The 19,996-nt window shown below is 47.3% G+C and overlaps 1 protein-coding gene and 1 long non-coding RNA gene across 2 annotated transcripts in view; one reads left to right on the forward strand and one right to left on the reverse strand.

Annotated features, from left to right (window-relative positions):
* The first annotated feature begins 4,699 nt into the window (after window positions 1-4,699).
* LOC129679567 (uncharacterized) lies at window positions 4,700-18,082 on the forward strand. Its single transcript, XR_008720570.1, has 3 exons — window positions 4,700-4,957; window positions 5,990-6,102; window positions 17,926-18,082. It is a non-coding gene; the product is annotated as an uncharacterized LOC129679567 (long non-coding RNA).
* The window catches only part of Atp5if1 (ATP synthase inhibitory factor subunit 1), a 3,905-nt gene continuing 275 nt past the window's right edge, over window positions 16,367-19,996 (reverse strand). Inside the window, exons 2-3 of the mRNA XM_055610799.1 lie at window positions 19,853-19,941; window positions 16,367-16,631 (exon numbers count right to left, since the gene is read on the reverse strand). Coding sequence (XP_055466774.1) covers window positions 16,487-16,631; window positions 19,853-19,941 — 234 coding nt within the window. The 3' untranslated portion in view covers window positions 16,367-16,486. The remainder of the gene's footprint in view (window positions 16,632-19,852; window positions 19,942-19,996) is intronic.

A 19,996-nucleotide genomic window follows, 5' to 3' on the forward strand; every position in this document is an offset into this window, starting at 1 on the left:
ACCGTCCCTCCAATCAGCATCGAGAGGCGACTGGGAACTCTGGGAGCTGTAGTTGTCCTCGCACGGATGCTGCAAACTTTTGCAAGAAGGGGTTAGTCAGATCTCTGGCAATACCAGTTGAGAGTGACAGCCCAGGGAGTCATTAGGGCTGCGTGATGAAACGGGACTTCACGGGGCTGGGCCAGACAGCCAGGTGTGAAATCCCTTCCCAGTAAGTTCTCCAGCTTTCCAGTTCCTGGAGGGACTGGTCTGGGCTGCAGAGAGCCCTAACCGCATCCAGTTGTTCTAATTATAGATCAAATACCACAATTTGAAGGCCAAGAGCCACACCCCGTCCCCTCAGGCCTTGAGAGAGCTGCACCTTCCGAAGCACTAGACCGAGGAAATCACCTTATTGGCAGCGTCTCCGGAAAAGCCCTCCCTTGAAATACCCTTGGCAAATCTCAAATTTCATCTCAGTCCTTATTGCTACAGTTTCCCCTCTCGTGCTCTGCCTGGGTGTCTTCCACTCTTCGGGCCCTCCTGGAAACTTGGTTAACTCGGGTATTTGGCTGGGGACTCCTTTTTCCTTCCACTCCCTAAGTTTCTGTGTTTACCCCTCTTTTCTCTAGACACCCTCATTACTTCCCGGCACTCACCCCTCCTTTTGCTAGGATATTGCCTCTTCCAACCCCTCAGCACCCTTATCTTGCTCTACCCAGTCACTTCTAGTAATCCTGTCCTTCAGTTTTTCTTCAGGCCTCTCTCTCTCTCTCTTTGTTTCAAGTTAATTTTCTCTTTATTCTGGTCAAGAAGTACTGGACAGGGCTGTTGCTGACTAGTCCTTTCATTTTCTCCCTGAAATAGTCTGAGTTTAGGTTTATGATGCCAAAGCTGATCTGACTTTATCTTATACCTCTCTAGCTTCTGAGGGGAAGGGAGTTCCCCCACCTCCTCCTGAGCTCTCTGAGCTCTTGGGCTGGGCCTTTCTCTCCGTATCTTAATACTTTTCATACTCTATCTTGTATTTTCATTTTCTGTGTGTTTGTCTTATCTGAAATTTTTTATTATAAACATGTTGGGGACGATGTCTGCATTTTGACATCTTTTCCTCCCTGCCTTATGCCACCTAGAACAACGTCCTTCCAGCAATATACTCTTGGTCACCGACTATCTAAACAACTCTACATCAGACTCAGTTTTCTCTTTAAAAATATATACTCTGTGGGCCAGAGATGGACCTTAGTGTTATAGTGTTTACTCGGGATCCCAAGGCCTTGGGTTCTGTTCCCAGCACTGCACAGACACACAAGCAGAAATAACTATAATGTTGATAGCCAGGTCACATTTTTTCAGTACTATTGCATCAGCTATTGAAGAAGTTAGCCAAGAAATGTTTCAGCCCACCTCTTCAGTCTTATCTGTCACACCCATGATCCTTCAACTTTTCACTACTCCTCTACAAGTTCTACACACTGGAGCCACATGGAGCCTTTACTGCCTTCATCCTGTGTGTGGCCTGAATGAAGCCTTCAAGAGGCCACTTACTCCAAAAGCCTTCTTCAGCCCTGCTGAGCGGCATCTTGCCCATCCCTTCACAATGTCAACCTCTTCTTAGCCCTGTTTTCCAAACTCCCTGAGCCTCATTATTGTATTTACAAGCCTTAAGCCTTCCTTCCGGTTAATGAACTGTATTTATTACCGGCCACATGTACAAAGTGAGGACACTTCAGAAAGGTAAAACTGATTATCAAGGTCACACAACGTCTTCCTTTGACTGCATTAAGTTGTGGAAATGTCAATTAACTCAGTAATCTTGTTTCTCTCGGCATCTGCGCTGTAGTATTTAGTACTTTTGTTTTTAGTACTGAAAACCACGCTGGCAAATCTGGGTTTTATGCATGCTAGATAGTGCTCCTCTGTGGAGCCACACCTTCATGCCTCTAGTACATATTTTTGAATGAATGTGAGTTATTGTCTTTATAATAATAATCCTTTAGCCAGGCGGTGGTGGTGCACATCTTTAATCCCAGCCTTTGAAGGCAGATAGATATCTGTAAATTCAGCCTGGCCTACAGAGAGAGTTCCTGGACAGTCAAAGCTACACAGAGAAACCCTGTCTCAAAAAAAAAAGCAAAATTGGGCATAGTGGTACATTCCTGTCTTTCTGATCATCAGAGATGGATCCACTTACGAGACGAATGGTTTTGTGGAGGAAAATCAGAAGGCACTGATAGTCGAAAGTGGATGAGATTTCGTGATCTAGTTTCTAAACAATGAAAGCAGAGGAGACGCAGGCTTTTTAAACAGTGTTCAGCTCTGTTAACGGGAGTCCAGGCTACACCCATTATCCCATTATAACTCTCACCACAACCTTCATAGGTTGGCTTTATGTCCCCATTTGAGGGATGACAAAACTGAAACTCTCAAGAGGTGTGCTGGCGGAGGTCAGGAGGCTTAGTAATGGGCACAGCGTGTTCAAAGGCAGTATGACTCCACAGCAGAAACTCTGCCACACCATTGATGAGAGAAGGATGTGAATACGTAGGAGGCAGGCTAGCACTTGTCATCGATGCCTAGGGCAGATGTATGAACTAGGAGTAAGAAACATAACTGTCAAGAGGCCGAGGATGGGCATGTCGGTACATTTCGGGGACAGGGCCTCAATGGAAAGCTAAATTATCCTTTGAAGATGGCTAGGAGAGCTAGAATTTGAGCAAGAGTAACCAGTGCGAAGGTGGGGGGACTCACTGGCTATCCTCAGAGCAATCTGCTCCTTCCCTCCTCCCTCTGTCACTCGGTAAAGAGTTTTGACCATGGAGGGGGTGTCAGTTGCTGGGGCGAGGTGCTGGAAATCCAGCAGTGAAGCTCCCAGCCCGGTGAGGAATGGGGAGGTGTGGGAGACACAGGTTGGATGCATTCCTCCCCTCCCCCACGCCTTGCTTCTTTTTTTTTTTTTTGTCAGGCAAGGTCTCCTTCTTCCTCCTGTTGCCATACTCTCTGGACTCTTGCATCAGCCGTGTTTAAGGCCACTGATTGGCCAAAGCTATTTTTATTCCTCAATCATATTGCAGTCCCGAAGACATGTCTAGATCAGATTTGAAATGTTTTTTGAGACTCCTTCAGTTTCGGATCCTCTCAGATCATGAACTGAACGGTAGTCTCATCTATTATTTTTTTTTTTTTCTGAATTAATTTTGTGGCTTCAAATTCTTGGATACACACACACACACACACACACACACACACACACAGAAACCCTGTCTGGGGGAAAAATTCTTGGATAATTTTATTACACTGTAATAATGGTTACACTGTAACCATTCCAGGGACTATGATTTATCACTCCCTGTGTCAGTTGTGTCTTGAGCTCTTACTGTTTTCCAGCCCCAGTCCCCAACTGCAGAACACAATTTCTGCCCAGGGAAATCTTATGGAAAAGAAGTCTCCCTCCGACTGGTTTGATAAAACCAGACACTCCACACACCCAGGGACGCTTGCTCACACATTCATTCACTTACTCAGTAAGCAGGCACTGTGCGAGGTGCTGAACAAGGACCCGGCTGACTCTCAGAAACAGTCAACGACGTTCCCAAGAGCGTTTTTGAGGAGTCAGGCAACTCAGGCACTTGTTTTCTATTCACCACATTAAACCCTTTCCTTTCCCAACTCTTGACTCTGTTTTCTTGGGTACAAAACCAAGGAATTTCAGAATGAGCCCTCTCTGCAGTCACTGTGTAGGGAACTAACGTTTGTGCGAATGACGTCACTTCCCTCGCACCTTCTGGATAGAAAACTTCAAAGTTTGGGAATGCTCGTCCTTCTGAATCAAGAAGGCAAACCTACCCTGCTCCCGACAATTGAGCTGGACTTTTCTAGTGTAATCAGGTGAGCGGGCCCGCAGCGCCGCCTACAGGTCAGGCCTTGCTCCCGCTCGGCCACGGTGGACTGAAAAGGGCTTCGGAGGCCGCCCCAGGTACGCCAGGCCCCCGAGTCAGGGTGTCAAGGTCTTAACGGGCAGCCAGGCGACGGCGAAGCGAATCTCGTGCGGCTGCCCAGGGGCCTGGCGAGAAGTAAGCGCTGCCCAGAGTCCACAGCCTGAACGTTTCTCCCAGGGTTCGGCTTCCCCTCCCGTCCCCCTGGCAGGAGCCTCCGCTCAAGCTGGGAGTTCGCTAAGGAAAGCTGCCTGCGGCGAGGAGGCCAGATCGTAAGGCTCGGCCGATCCGGGGGGGGGGGGGGGGGGGGGGGCGGGGGGCGGCCCGGGGGGGGGGGGGGGGGGGGTGTCTCCAGGGAGAAACCATCTGATTGCCAGGGTGTCCTCCTCCTCCCCCTCCAGCCCTGCCTCTCAGGACGGGGCCGTCCTGGCTCTTCAAACCCGGGTCAAATACGGGCAAGTCATCTCCGCACCCGTCTCCCCGCTGTGTCAAAGCGGGGCTGCGGCGAGGACGCAAGCCAGCGCGGGAAGACCCTGCAGCGGGGCTTCGTGCAAACCAAGAGGCCCGCGGAGCGGCCGCGGTGGCTACTTCTAGGGCTGTTTTTCCGCAAAGTCTCCTCAGCCAAAGCGGCAACACTTTTTTTTTTTTTTTGTGCTCAGCAACAGGCTCTTCTTACGTCAATCGCGGCGGCCAATGAGCGGGGAGGTGGGCGGGGTTTTGCGACGAGCCAATAGGAGCCCGCAGCGACGCTCAGGATAGGACCAGGCGGGTTTCCAGGCCGACGGAGGAGGCGAGTCTCCGGGGCAGTGGAAGGGACGGAAGGGTCTCTGAAATCTTCGTGCCCTGCCTGTCAACCGGGCTCTGATTGGTGCAGAACGCAGCGCCTGCCTCTCCTCCCTCGCTGAGCCAGAAGGGAGCGGGCTGCCCAACGCTTGCTTTTTTTTTTTTTTTCAAATGTTTTTTGTGACTGGGTCTCCTGTCCACTAGGTCTGGAAATCACGTCCCCCATGCATCCAGAGACGGGTCTTGCCACAGCCTCCCAGGTATCTGAGATTACAAGCCTGCATCCCCTTCCCTGGCGTTTCTGATCTCTCAAACGCTTTTATCCATCTACATTTGTATGCTTCTGGGGCGTGATGCTGCTCAGGCCTGAGTTCAAGGCCACACAGGCCACACTCTGGGCTACAGAGCGAATTTGAGTATCTCAGTAAGTGCCAGTCTCAAAATAAAATAAATAGTGCCTTTAGAGACCGGGAAGGAACAACTATTGATTTTCCTGCTTTAGTCCCCTGAGTAGCTGGGTTCACATACCTGGCTGCATGATCTTTGTAATTTTTACTTAATTGTATTGTCTTTGTGAGCTCTTTTGTAACGCAGGACCTCCCTTCGCACAGGTTTTCCGTGGACTTTATGTGGCTTAGAGGAGGACCTCGAATGTCTGATCTTCCTGCCTCCACTGTATGGCATGCTAAGATTGTAGGCCTCTGTCATCATGCTTGCTCTTCCACTTTGCCTCTTGTAAAAATCGTTTATTTTATGTGTAAGGGTGTCTATATTAGTGTGTGCACAAGGTGTCCTCAGTGGCCTGTATTACATGAGACCTTATGTTGAAAAAAAAAATGTTTGAGAGATTTCACATAAAATCCCCTATGTATATTTCTCTTTCAAAACTGATCTCACCAGCAAGAAGCTAGACTTGTCTTTTCCTGTTTTCAGCAATCGTAAAGCACACAAACCATTTAACTTACCCACATTATCTATGGGAACCAGAGTCTGAAACCCCCTGAAAAGATCTACATTCCTCAACGTAGCTGAGCCTGGCAGTCGGTGCTTGTAATCCCAGCTCCTAGGGAGGCTCAGGCAGGGAATCACAAGTCCAAAGCCGAGGGGTGGGCTGGACAGCTGGAGAGATGGTTCAGCAGTTAAGAGCGCTGGCTGCTCTTACAGAAGGGTGTTAAGAGGAGAGCTGGCGTGTGGCTCCGTGATATGGCACATGTGAATGAGGGTCTAGGTTCAATCCCAGCACTACTTTCCTTTTCACCTTTTCTTCCTGTTTTCCTTTTTTTTTTTGTAAGGAGACAGGGTCTCATGGAGGACTCAGTGGCTGGCCTGAACCTCATTATGAAGATCAGACTGACCTCAAACTCAGAGATCTTCTGCCTCTGCCTCCTGAGTGCTGAGATTAAAGGTGGGTGACATTATGCCTAGACTAGGTCTTCCTTTTTACATGTACATGTGTTTGTTTTTTTGTTTAGAGTGTGTGTGTGTGTGTGTGCGTGTTCATGTGTGTGTTCATGTGTGTCATGGCATGCATGTGGAGGCCAGAAAACAACTTGTGGGAGTTAGTCCTCTCCTTCTACCATTGGAGTTTTGGGGGTCAATTCAGACCCTTGTCTTGTTGTCAAGTGCCCTTATGCAGAGTCACATCCCCTGCTTGCCTTTTTGTGCTGGAGATCAAACCCTGGGCCTTGAACTTGTTAGGCAATCCTCCTGCCACTGAGCTGCAACAGCACCCCCTACTTCCTTCTACTTTTGCAAATACTCATTGACTCAAACCTTTGCCCAAGGCCAAGGTGTAAGGCAAGGACAGAGTAGGAATTAGAAGGAGTTCTTCATTCACTCTCCAAGCTCTTTTAACTCCTTTATGTAGTAGTGAAATACTCACTAACTTCTTCCTACCATTCAAGAGACAAGTTCTACTATCTTGTGCAGCTGCCATTAAAACCTTGGGTTGAAGCCTGACATGGTGGCCTATGCCTTTAGTCCCAGTGCTGAGGGGGCAGGGACTGGTGGATCTCAAAGCTCAAGGCCAGCCTGGTGTACAGAATGAATTCTAGGACAGTCAGAGCTACACAGGAAACTCTGTTTCAAAAAAAAAAAAAAAAAGAAAAGAAAGGAAGGGAGAGAAAGAAAGGAAGGAAGGGAAGGAAGGAAGAAAGAAAGAAAGAAAGAAAGAAAGAAAGAAAGAAAGAAAGAAAGAGGGGCTAGAGAGATGGCTCAGAGGTTAAGAGCACTGTCTGCTCTTCCAAAGATCCTGAATTCAATTCTTAGAACCACATGGTGGCTCACAACCATCTATCATGGTTGTGATAACCTCCCTCTTCTGGGTGGAGGCATATATGCAGGCAGAACACCATACATAATAAATAAATGAATAAATAAATAAAAAGAAAGAAAAGAAAGCTTGGGTTCAAGGAATCTTCTTGCCTTGGCTCCTAAGTGGCTAGGATCATAAGAATGTTGCTGCCATGGCAAACAGCTCTAATGCTCATTAATTGAATAACATCTTTCTGCATACTCTCAGGTCAAAGTCAGCTAATTTGTGTAAAACTGGAGATAAAAAGTGACTGTTTAGTTGTTATTTGTAAAGCTATCACCTATAGCTTTCATTAATTTTATTTATTTATTTACATTCCCTTACTTGGCTCCAGCTATCTGCTTACTTTTTTTTTTTTTTTTTTTTTTTTTTTTTTAAGAAAGTGAGAATGGCTGGGCAGTGGTGTCGCACGCCTTTGATCCCAGCACTCAGGAGGCAGAAGCAGGTGGATTTCTGTGAGTTCCAGGCCAGCCTGGTTTACAAGTAGAGTGCAGGACAACCAAGGCTACACAGAGAAACCCTGTCTCATCTCGGAAAAAAAAGGGGGGGGCTGGAGAAATGACTTAGAGCACTGGTTAAGAGCACTGGTTGCTCTGCCAAAGGTCTTGAGTTCAATTCCCACCAACCACATAGTTACTCACAACTGTTTATAATGAATCTGGTGCCCTCTTCTGGCATGCAGGCATACTTGCAGGCAGAACATTGAATGCATAATAAATAAATAAATCTTAAAAAAATAAAAGAGAGAATGAAAACACTTGGCAAGGTGATATGGGTCTTCAGTCTCAGCACTGAGAATGCTGAGGCTACAGAGTAAGTTTGAGGCCATCCTGGGCCTTGTCTGAAACAAAATAAAATCAATAACAAATGGGAGGGGGAGACCCAAAGAGAGAGAAAAGGAATCTCTTCACACTTGGGAGCAGCAGGATTCCTATAGGTTTGAAGCCATCCTGACTTACGTAGAAAACAACAGCAAGAAAACAAAATAAAAAACAGCCAAGAAGGGGGTAGAGTGTTAAGATCAGTATTTTCCTGATGTCTTTCTTTTGTCTACTCCCAAGTTACAGATCCCTGGGAGTAGGGTGCAGGTGGCTTTGGCATTTTGTTGTTGTTATTCTTATAAAGAAAAGGGAAGAAAGAAAGGCTGTCAGGAGGACAGAAAGAAGGAAAAACGAAAGGACCGGAGAGTGGGACACAGTGATTAAACATGCATGTGGCCAGTCTAGCCGTGGAAGGTGCTAGACTCCAGCTGTCTACCCCCATGCTGTTACCTCCATGTGCACTTGGGGAACTATTCACAGTCTCCAGCAGCCCATTTGCTTTTTAGAGCCATCTTTTTAAAGTATGGTTCCACTGAGTGGCACTTCCCCCCTTTGGCCTTGTCACCCTTTCATCTCTTCCATCACCTTGTTCCTTTGAGCCCCAGGTTTGGGTGCAGTGCCTAGTCTTTGTCTTCCCCCGGCATCTCATACTCATCTGTACGCATGATGTCATTGTGCACTGTGTAATGATTCCAATGCTGATTTCTGTGCCCCCATACCTGGTTGCAATCCAGGAGATATCAAGAGAGGGCAGCTGGAGCAGAGAAAGACATGAAGTGCAAGTATTGTCAAGGTTTATGGTGGGAAGAAGCCAGATTAGCTTAGAGGGTTAAAATAGATTAGTGCTGCTCAGTTCTTGTGCCACATAGCTTGTTAAATAAATAGTCCAGTCTCAATTATTTGGGTCATAGCCAGGTTAAGAGAGAAACTGCAGTCGGACATGGTGGCACAGGCCTGTGATCCCAGCACTTGAGGAGGCAGAGGCAGGCAGATCTCTGTGAGTTGAGGGTCAGTCTGATCTACAAGTTGAGTCCAGGACAGCCAAAGTTACACAGAGAAACCCTGTCTCAAAAAACAAAACAAAACAAAACAAAAAACATGGGGGACAAGGATTATTTCTGACATGAACTCAGTGACTGTCTCATTGATCTCCCCCCACCCCGGAGGGAGGAGCAGCCTTGCTAGGCCACAGATAAGGACATTGCAGCCAGTCCTGAAGATACCTGATAGGCTAGGGTCAGATGGAAGAGGAGGGGGACCTCCCTTATCAGTGGACTTGGAAGAGGGCAGGGAGGAGATGAGGGAGGGTGGAATTGGGAGGGGATGAGAGAGGGGTGTACGGCTGGGATACAAGTGAATGACCTGTGATTAAAATAAAATAAAAACAAAAAGCAGAAAAAAAAATAAAGAGACTACAATAATACACATTTATAAAACCACCATTAACCCTCTTCGCCATTGGAGTACTTCCCACATTTTTGTTTAATTCCTTTTTAATCACATATCTTTCCCAATAGGCCATGGATTCCGTTTTTTAAAAAAAGGAGCTATTATTATTTTGTAACTGGATCTCCAGTGAACACTGCGTGCCCAGCATATAGTAGATACTAAAAGTAACTTTCCTGGACGAAAGTTTAAAGAGCTAAAAATAAAGGGCTGGCATGTATCTCCGCACAGCGCTAAGCCAGCTCTTATAAAGCCTTGGGTTCAGGCTCCAGCACTCCATAAACCTGGGTGTGCTGGTGGCACACACCCCTGCATTCTCAGGGCTGGGCTGGGGAGATGGTGAAGAACACTTGCTGTGTAAGCTTGAGGACCTGACTTTAGATCCCAGCACCCGAGTAAGAGCTGGGCATGGCTGTGTGCCTGCAAAGCCAGAGCATGGCTGGGAGGAGGGAAGAGAGAGGAGGGAGGAGGGAGGAAGATTGCTGAGATTTCTGGCTGTTAGTTTTCTAGAACCCTCTCCCTGGGCAGACATAAAGAACCACCTACCTCCTCCTCCTAGGGCATCCAGAACAAACCAAAGCAGGATTTCACTAAAGTGCAGCTTGGGAAACCAATAAGTTCATTGGATTTGTTTAGAAAGCCTTCCCTCAGCTTGTGTGATGACTTCCTTATAGCTGCAGACTGAGTCCCTCCCTGCTGTTAACCTTCCTCCGTCTATACACCAAGACTAGCAGGCCCTGTACAGCCAGGGTAGAATTCTATACGCCTCACTGGGAAGTGCATGAGGAAGGAACTAGAATCTTAGGGGAGGGTTTCCTCACTCTCCCTAGCCCCTCTTTCTATGAGGAAATGTCAAGGGTCAACAGCACTGATCACTTGACTTGATCCTGGGTCACTTGTAAGTAGCCACAGCTGCCCTGGGGCAATGGTGACCTTTATGCATGGAAGATAGAACTACCTATGGAACACTGGCTGGAAACCTCTGAGCTCTGGGTTCTGTGAGAGAGTACAGTGGAAGGGTGATGATAGAGCAGGCCATCGTTGCCCAGCCTCCTGTCACAAAACACACACACACACACACACATCTTAGGTTCTTTTTTTTTTTTTTTTAACTTAGGCTATGCAACAATGCTTATAAAATGGGGGAATGACCACAGCTCTCTGTAGGAATTGGACAAAGAAAGCAACACACACACACACACACACACACACACACACACACACACACACGAAAATTGGACACGGTGGCGCACAACTGTAATCCCAGCACTTGGGGAGGTTGAGGATTACTAGGGGAGGCAGGCAGATCTCCGAGAGTTTGAGGACAGCCTGGTCTACAAAATGAGTCCAGGACAGCCACAGCTACACAGAGAAACCCTGTGTAGCTATGAAACCAAAACCAAAAGAAAACAACAACAATGAAAATGTTTCCCTTAAATAGAGTGTACCTCTTGGTGAAAAGAGTAGAAACTGAGCCAGGCGTGTTGGTGGTGCACTCTCATAATCCCAACACTTGAGGAGGCAGAGGCAGGCAGATCTCTGTGAGTTTGAAGCCAGCCTGGTCTACAGAGTGAGTTCTAGGACAGCCAAGGCTACACAGAGAAACCCTGTTTCAAAAACAAACAAAAAAAGAAAGAAAAAGAAAAAAGAAAGGAAAGAAAAGCCAAAAAAAGAAAAGAAAAAGAGAAAAAGGAAAAGAAAAACCAAACTAATCACAAGGCAGTGGTGACATATACCTTTAGTCCTAGCACTTGGAAGACAGAGGCAGGTGGGTCTCTGTGATGGAGGCCAGCCTGGTCTACAGAGCAAATTACAGCACAGTAAGGGCTACATAGGGAAACTCCATCTTGAGAAACCAAAATAAACAAATAATAATATTTCACATGTATGAGTGTGTTTTGCCTGCACGTGTGTGCATCACATCCATGCTTGGCACTCTTGGCCCTAGATCTCCTGGAACTGGAGTTACAAGCAGTTGTGAGTCCCCATGTGGGAGCTGGGAACCAAAACTGGGTCCTCTGCAGCAAGCGCTCTCAACTGCCGAGCCATCTCTCCAGCTCCCTTTTCTTTTGAGATAAAGGAGTCCAGGATGGCTGGAGTTGTTCCTTGTGTCTGCCTTCAGAGTGTTGGGATCACGGCTGTAAGCCAGTCTGGGAGGTGTGCGTGTGTGTGTGTGTGTGTGTGTGTGTGTGTGTGTGTGTGTGTGTGTGGTATAGATACTTGTAAAGAAGGTGTATACTCATGTGCGTGCCTGAGGGGGGTGGAGGGTGTCTTTCTCATTCTCTCAACCACTTTCTATCTTCTTGTTTTGAGACAGGGCCTCTCACTGAATCTGAAGCTTACGGGTTAAGGGTGGGCTGGTGCCTGATGAGATCTTCCTGTCTCGACCTCCCCTCTCCCCTTTTCGGTGGAGTTACTGGTCCTTATGCTTCCGCAGTAGGCACATTATTGACCGAGCCATCTCCTCAGCCATACATTTGGGTTTAATTGGTCCTAAGATGATGATGAAGATCTTTTTCTTCTTCCTCCTCTCCCTTCCCCAAGGTCTCTTCCCAGCCTGGGACTCAAACCCAGAGACTATCCAAGTGCTCCAATACTAGGGTAGACTTATTTGTTTTTAGAGACAACCCTCCCCTCCCCCAGATATGTCCATGTGCAGCTTGAGTTGAAAACAACTTTCTTGTTTTTGTTTTTTTGTTTGTTTGTTTGTTTAGTTTTTTGTCTTTTGACAAGATTTCTCTGTGTAGTCCTGGCTGTCCCGGAACTTGTTCTAATAGACCACGCAGGTCTAGAACTCATAGAGATCTACTTGCCTCTGCTTCTGCCTCCCCAAGTGCTGGTATTAAGAGTGTGCAATGCTATTGCTATTGCTCATCTGAAAACAACTTTCGAGTTAACTACTGTGGAAGCCTCAAACAGCTAGGATCATGAGTTTGCACTGCAGACACAGGCACAGACATGCTGATGGGATTCCTGTCACGGCTAACATGCCAGAGCCAGGAGCAAGCACAGCCACTTCTACACTCCCTGCCAAGGAACCCTCTCCTTTATCCCCAGTCAGCCGCACACACCACTCCTCACACCCGATCCACAGGGAAGAGGGAGCTATTGGGTGCCAACACCGCCATCCTGGAACTGTAGCTAAGGGCTTTGAGAGCACTTTCTGATCTGAGGTAACAACTTTCTGCTCAGGACAAACCTCACCATGAGACCTGCCAGAAATTACCTCACTACCTGTTTCAGCAACTTTGGCTGTAAAATTAAACTAGGACTCGGGGTGTAGCTCAGTGGTAGAGGGCATGGTTAGCGTACGTGAGGTCCGTCATTTGATTTCCAGTACTATCTGTTCTAAAAGAGTATGCGTAATTAACGAGATGAATTTGCCAAAAGTAACGTGAGATGTAATAAGTAAATAATTGTGACGTTCTCTGAATGCATAAATTCTCTTTTGTAAAATTCCATACAACAAGAAAGAAAGAAAGAAAGAAAGAAAGAAAGAAAGAAAGAAAGAAAGAAAGAAATCCCCAGAATCCACATGGCAGGGAATGGAAGCCTCCTCTGATACCTGTGGCACAAATACATTCTCTCCCATCCCCAGACTTTTCACACACACACACACACACACACACACACACACACACACACACAAAACCAGGGTCAGTGACAGGTCTCAGTGGGTAAAGGCGCTTGCTGCCAAGACTGACCACCTGAGTTCAAGCCTCAGGACCCACAAGGTGGGGAAGAAGCCTTCAAAGCTATCCTGTGATCCCCACACACAAGCTGTGGCACATGCACAGAAGAAAAATGCCATCTCAGAAAATCCTAATAAAACGAAGCACTAGTTCATATATCAGACCGAAAACAAAAAGCAGAGAGTGCCCCAAGGACTGAGAGGACTAGCCTGGAGGTTGCTGAGAGACATCTGCCCCTGCAGCCTCACAGAGCTGCTCTGCCTGTTACCTGTCTGGTTTGTTCACGTCCTGAGCTTCTGTGAGATAGTGATCCCATGCTTCTCATAAAGTTCTGTTTCCCCTGAGGCCAGCCATGGTGCTTCTTGCATGTAAAGCAGAATAGAAGCAATAAAATCTCTACTCATAATGTGCTTTGTGGAATGTTATGGGCCAGAAGTGGTGGCCTCCTACTACTAAGGAGGCTGGGGCAGAGGTATCAGGAGTTCCAGGCTGGTCTAGGCAACACAACTGTTTCAGGCCAGTTTGGATTGCATAGCAAATTTCATGTCAGCCTGGGCTACATAGGGAGAGCCTGCCTCAAAATAAGAACCAGAGCCAAATAGCCGGACACGGTGGCACACACCTGTAATCCCAGCACTCGAGGATGCAGAGTCCTCTGTGAGTTCGAGGCCGGCCTAGTCTATAAAGCTAGTGCAGGACAGCCAGGGCTACACAGAGAAACCCTATCCCCCCCCCCCCCCCCCAAAAAAAAAAAACCAAAAAACAAACAAAAACAAAACTTTTCCACATCCACACATATGCATACACATGAAAGTCCCAAGAGCTAGGGCGGTTGCTTGCTTCCAAGAGTCCTTGCACGAAACACAGGATAAACTTCCAACACCATAGCAAAACCAAGTGTGGTGACTGATGCTTGTCATTTAATCACCTGAGTGGCAGGGGCAGAAAGATCAGGAGTTCAAAGTCATCTTGAGCAACATATGACACCCCCCCCCAAACAAACAAACAAACGAAAAGCAAAAGAACCATTAAGAAAAGCAAAACAACTAAACATTAAAAAATAACCAAACAAAAGCAAACAAAAACAAAAATCCCAGTATATCCATCCTCTTCCCAGTTCAAGCAGGTTTTGTTCCTGGCCTGGGAGTTTGCATTCGGTTCAGTTCCAAAGGGATGGTGATGCCGCTGGCTTGTGGGACTTCTCTGGACATGCCCCCGTGGAGGGAGTGGGGTTGGAATCCCATGTTAATCCTACAACTGCGCTGCTTGTGTTTAGGACTTTATGCCAGCTCAACTATTTCAGGACTTGAACAGTATTTTGCTATTACTTAATCACCAGGTGTGGGGCGGTGCATGACTTTAATCCCAGCACTTGAGAGGCAGAGACGGGTGAATTTGTTTGAGGCCAGCCTGGGTTCTACAGTACAGTGCTACAGCTACAGCGAGAGGCCTTCTCGGAAGAACCAGACCAAACACTACATCTTTCATTTCAGTATGCTGTCGCAAAGGTGCTGAGTCATTTACACACACCTGTACAGATGCACAATCAGGAGGTTCTGGTTCCTCCATTCCCACCTGCCATCCCCCCCAAAATAATCTGGACTCCAATGTCTGAACTGAGGGTCTGTAGGTAACACTGTATTTTTCCTGGTCACCTTTTCAGTACCTAGTGCAGGGTTCATTCCTAGGCCATCCTACAGCTAAGCAAGCTCTTTACCTGGGGGGCTGGTCACCACCAGGCCAGGAGGGCGGGAGGAGCAGAGGCAGGGCTTGGAAGGCCTTGAGCATGATGAAGGAGTAGCTTCAGGGACCAGCTGCCGGGAGACAGATCAAATTTATTCTGGGGTGAGGAATAAATTATTATTATTATCAACAACAATAATAATAATTAATTTATTTATTATTAATAATAAATTATTATTATTATTATTATTAATTCAGGAGGTATTCTGATAGGCCTCACAGTGTGCTTCATTTGCATTAAAAAGCAGGGTCCTATTGCCTGTGCAGGGGCACGGTACCTAACTCTACTATAGGTGCAGGGAGGGAGCGCTAGCAGGGAATTGTGCTAAAGGCCTTCTATCAGATGTGGGTAAGAGGTATCTCTGCCTAAAGACGCTCTCCAGGTGAAATCAAACAGAGTAGGAGGCGCTGCTGGGGAAAGGGAGTTTTCCTTCTAGGGCCAAGCTCAGAAGGGCTCTCCTGGACTGGGGAGACTGCAACATCAAACAGCAGAGTCCTTCAACATCAAGATTTCAAGATAGTGTTCTCTGTGTAGCGCTGGCTGTCCTGTAACTCACTCTGCAGAGACCTGCCTGCCTCTGCCTCCCAAATGCTGGGATTAAAGGCATAGGCGATCACCACATGATTCCATGTACCTTTTTTAAAAAAAGTATTTATATACAATTTATTCACTTTGTATCCCAGCTGTAGGACCACCCCCTCCTTCAATCCATGTATCTTTGTAAAAATAATCTGTTGTAAAGTGAAACTTTTTTTAAAACTTAAAAAAAAGTGTTACCGCCAGTGTGTAGCACAGGCCCTTAATCACAGCACTAGGGAGGCAGCCGCTGGCGTTTATCTGTGAGCCTGGTGTATAAAATGACTCCAGGACAGCCAAAGTTACACAGAAAAATCTGTCTCAAAAAAAAAAAAAGTGTTTTGGGTGGGGGTGTTCTGCCTGCCTGTGTTCTGTTTTCAGTGTCTGAGGACAGAGGACTCTGGGACTGGAATTAGCCACCATATGGGCGCTGTCAACTGAATCCAGGTCCTCTGGAATAGCAACCAGTGCTCTTAAGCCCTGTGCAGTCTCTCCAGCCCTCTGCTGCTGTTCCTGGTTTGCACAGTGCTGGGGATTGAACCCAGGGTTTGGTGCATGCAGGGAAAGCACCTTATCAACTAAGCTACATCCTGGGCCTGTGTATCATTTCTAACTGCAGTTGTCTCAACCTGCAAAATTAGAGCAACAGCCAGTTCTTCAAGATACAATACTACTGTTTCTAGTCCCTGGAGTGGCAGCTTTGGAAACAGTCTCTCCTCTCTGCTCTCCAGACTGCTTCTAAGCTTCCAGTCAGTCTGTGTCACTTCCCCTCCTCTACTTTCTAATTCATTTTAATGGATGAGTAGTGTCTGTTCCTCTAGATCAGTGGTTCTCAACCTTCCTAATGCTGCGACCCTTCAATGCCGTGCCTCATGTTGTGGTGACATCCAACCACACAATGTTTTTGGCTGCTACTTCATAACTGCAACTTTGCTACTGTTATGAATCGTAATGTAAATATCTCATATTTCCGACTGTCTTAGGCAACTCCTGTCAAAGGGTCAAAGTCTACCCCCAAAGGGGTCTTAACCCACCGGCTGGGAACTGCTGCTCTAGATAGAAGGCAGCAGGCACAGTTCACTGGTGACACTTTATTTAATCTGTTAGTAGCACACAGACCAAATATTAATCACTCAAAACCATGTCTCTGTAGAAGGGGGAACAATACAGGCCGTTCTGTGAGGGGCTGGGTGCATTTAATCATCGCTGTCCTTTAGGGATTTTAGCTTCTTCTTATGACGCTCAATTTGTTTCTGCAGACGCTCAATCTCCTTGGCGTGGTACTCTATCTCATCTTCATGATGCTTCCTCAGGGCAGCCAGCTGTTCTCTAGTCTTCTCTCTGTAAGGAAACAGTGGCGGAGGGTTTAATTCCAACCTTTCATGCCAAAGAGATCTTTATTTTACTCTTTTTTGTTCATTTTTCGAGGCAGGGTTTCTCTGTGTAGCCCTGGCTGTCCTGACTTGTTTTGTAGAAGAGGCAAACCCACAGAGATCTGTCTGTCTCTGTCTTTTCAGTGTCGGGATTAAAGGTGTGTACCACCATGCCCAGTTCTTTATTTCACTTTTATAACATTTATGTTGCAGAAAATAAAAAAGGCTTTAAATATTTACTATTAATAGCCTATAATCTTTTACGGCATTATTATTAACCTGCTACCATAGCAATAAAATGCCTACACCTGGGCAGGGCAGGAGCGAGGTAGGTGTGGCCACAGTCCCTGGATCACGGGAAGGAAAGAGACAGGACTAGAGGACAAGAGGGAAGTGGGGATGCCATGGGTTACTGTGGAGAGAACCACATGGCCGGGAGGAATTTACTCAGTGTTGGAGAAATGATTAAAAGCAAATGGCATTGCTGTGTGGGGCCGGGAGAAAATAAGGTAGCTTGAGGGGTTTATATCTGCCCAGCCTCAGGTTTGAGGCGTATTGAAACTACAGCAGGTGTCTGGGCCCTTGATTGATAGCAGGATAAATAATCGCCACAATAATTATGTGGTTTAACTATAGATATTAATAGACAATTTTTCCACCACACATTCACCTGTGAGTGTGCACGCAGGGTGAGGGGGTGGTAGAGGATGGAGCCTGTGGGAGTCAGTTCTCTCCTATCACGTGAGTCCCAGGCATCAAAACTCAGGTTCATAGTCTTGGTTACAAAGCACCTTTACCCTGTGACTCATTTCTCTGACTGCCAAGGAAATCGTTAATGATAACCAGTGATTCCTAAGGCAGGCCGGGTCAGCGGCTCACCACTGTAACTTCAGCTGAGATGAAAGGGAATGCTGGGAGTTTGAGGAAGCCTGAGTCCCAATACAACTTCAACTACACAGTGAGACTGTCTCAGAAGCCCCAAACCAGGGACGAGAAAGATGACTCAGTGGTTAAGAGCACTTGCTGCTCTTGCGGAGGACCCAGGTTCAGTTCCCAGCACCCACATGGTGGCCTACAACCATCTGTTACTCCAGTTCTAGGGGATCCAACTCTTGTCGTTGGTTAAGTTCCCAATTTAAGCATTCTGAGTTGGGACCGGGAACACGGCTCAATGGTTAAGAGCAACTTCTCTTGCAGAGAACTCAGGTTCAGTTTCTAGCATCCAAAGAGCAGCTCACAGCCATTGATAACTGCCGTTTCAGGGGATCGGATGCCCTCTTTGAGCCTCTACGGGTATAAAGAAATAAAACAAAATCAGAGATGGAGAGATGGCTCCGACAGCAAAAGAATGCATTTCTCCTTCGTAAGAATCCACATTCAGTTCCCAGCACCAGTGCAGGCAGCTCACAGCTACCTGTAACTCCAACTCCAGGGGCTCTGCTGCCTCTGGCTTATGATGGCCCACACACATGGAGGAGCGTGCATGCATGCACACGTGTACACGCGCATTTAAATAAAACTGTGCACCACCACCATCAGCTTCTTTTTGAGATTTCTCTGTTTCGTTTTGTAGCCTATGTGTAGGGAGTGTTGTTGTCGTTTTTTTAAATACAGCATTCTGCCTGCACACCAGAAGAGGGCACCAGATCTCACTATAGATGGTTGGGAGCCACCATGTGGTTGCTGGGAATTGAAATCGGGACCTTTCGAAGAAGTCAGTGCTCTTCACCTCTGAGCCATCTCTCCAGCCCTGTGTGCGGGTGTTTTGCCTGCATGTATTTGGATTTTTTTTTTTTTTTTTAAGACAGGGTCTCTCTGACCTGCATGCGTGAATGCACCACATGCATGCGTGCATTGCTTATGTAGGACAGGGAGGGTGTGGGGCGTGATGGAACCGGAGCTATAGACAGTTGTTAGACATCATGTGAGCACTGGCAACAGAACCTGGTCGCTCTGGAAGAGCAGTCAGTGCTCTTAATCCCCAAGCCAAGCCAAGTCTCTCTAGGCCCTGCATACTGCTCTTGCACAGGACCTCAGTTTGGCTCCCAGAGTCCCCTTCAACAGCGCACAACTGCTTGTATCTCTAATTCCAGGGGCACCCACTGGCTTCCCCGTGGGCACTTGTGCTTATGTGCACAGTCACAGAATTAAAAAGGAATCTTTAAAAGAAAGAACACCCAAACACAACCCAACAAAACAATAATAACTACGATAAAAAACGGAGGTTCCAAGCCTCTCTTTATAGAGGTATACACAAACACACACCTCTAGAAGTACATATATATATGTATTATAGGCTTATACCTCTCCGTGTAACATTTGGAAGGCTGGGGCTGGAGAATTGCCATCCAGATAATTTTTTTTTTTTTTGGTACTGGGACTTGAACCCCGGGGCCTCGGCATGTTTAAGGTCTTCTTAGTCCATAATTGAGCAACAACCCCCGAAGGCTTAATACGGAGACCAAAGGAGAAACGGAAGCAAGATTAGTTTCTGGCTCCTCTCCAGTGTGGACAGAAGTTAGTTAAAGATAATTCAGGGCTGGGAAAAGGTTGTAGATAGACCTAGTCCACTCCCTGTTTCTAACCAGCCGGGAGAGAAACCTACGACTCAGGGTCTGAGTAGCGCGAAAGTCTCCTGGGGTGGGGAAAGTCTAACCTCGAGCAGGTATTCCTTAGTTCTTCTGAAGAATGGGAGGCACGTGGAGGAGCTAGAAATGGCTGACGTGGTCTGAGGTCTCAGGGAATGGACACAGCCTTACAAAACTAATGCGGGGAGAGGGCGGTAGGGGGAGAAAAGACGAGGAGGCAGGTGAGCAAGACGGGCTCAGAGGGTCTGCAGGTTCTGGCTGGATGGAAGTAAACAACGCTCGAAGCGTCTGGGGAAGTCTGGCACCACTAGGGTTGCAGGGGGCGAGGAAGATGGCAGCCAATGGTCGGTTTGGAGCCAAGCCTTGGGCTGAGTCTCCTGCAGACCCCGTGCAAGGGGCTAAGGGCTGGGTGGGAGGGCGGCAGCGTGACGTTCACTGTCTGTCTCAACCACGCTGAGACGCAAAGGTTTCATGGGCCTTGGAATTCTGCCAGAAGATGGGCGCCCCCAAGGGACTAGGTAAAGAAGAGTAGGGCGACAGAGGGCGTAGAAAGGACAGGGAGAGGGACTGGTGGCTGGACTCGGGACCAGGTGGGCCTCACCGGAAATAACGATCCTCTTCAGCCTTCTCCCTCTTCCCGAAGGCCCCGCCGGCTTCTCGGATGGAGCCAGAGCTGTTCGTGCTGTCCGGCTGCAGAGAGAGAGAGAGAGAGAGAGAGAGAGAGAGAGAGAGAGAGAGAGAGAGA

This window comes from Psammomys obesus, unplaced genomic scaffold (assembly GCF_907164565.1).
Source record: "Psammomys obesus unplaced genomic scaffold, mPsaObe1.curated_primary_1811, whole genome shotgun sequence".
Classification (NCBI taxonomy): Eukaryota; Metazoa; Chordata; class Mammalia; order Rodentia; family Muridae; genus Psammomys; species Psammomys obesus.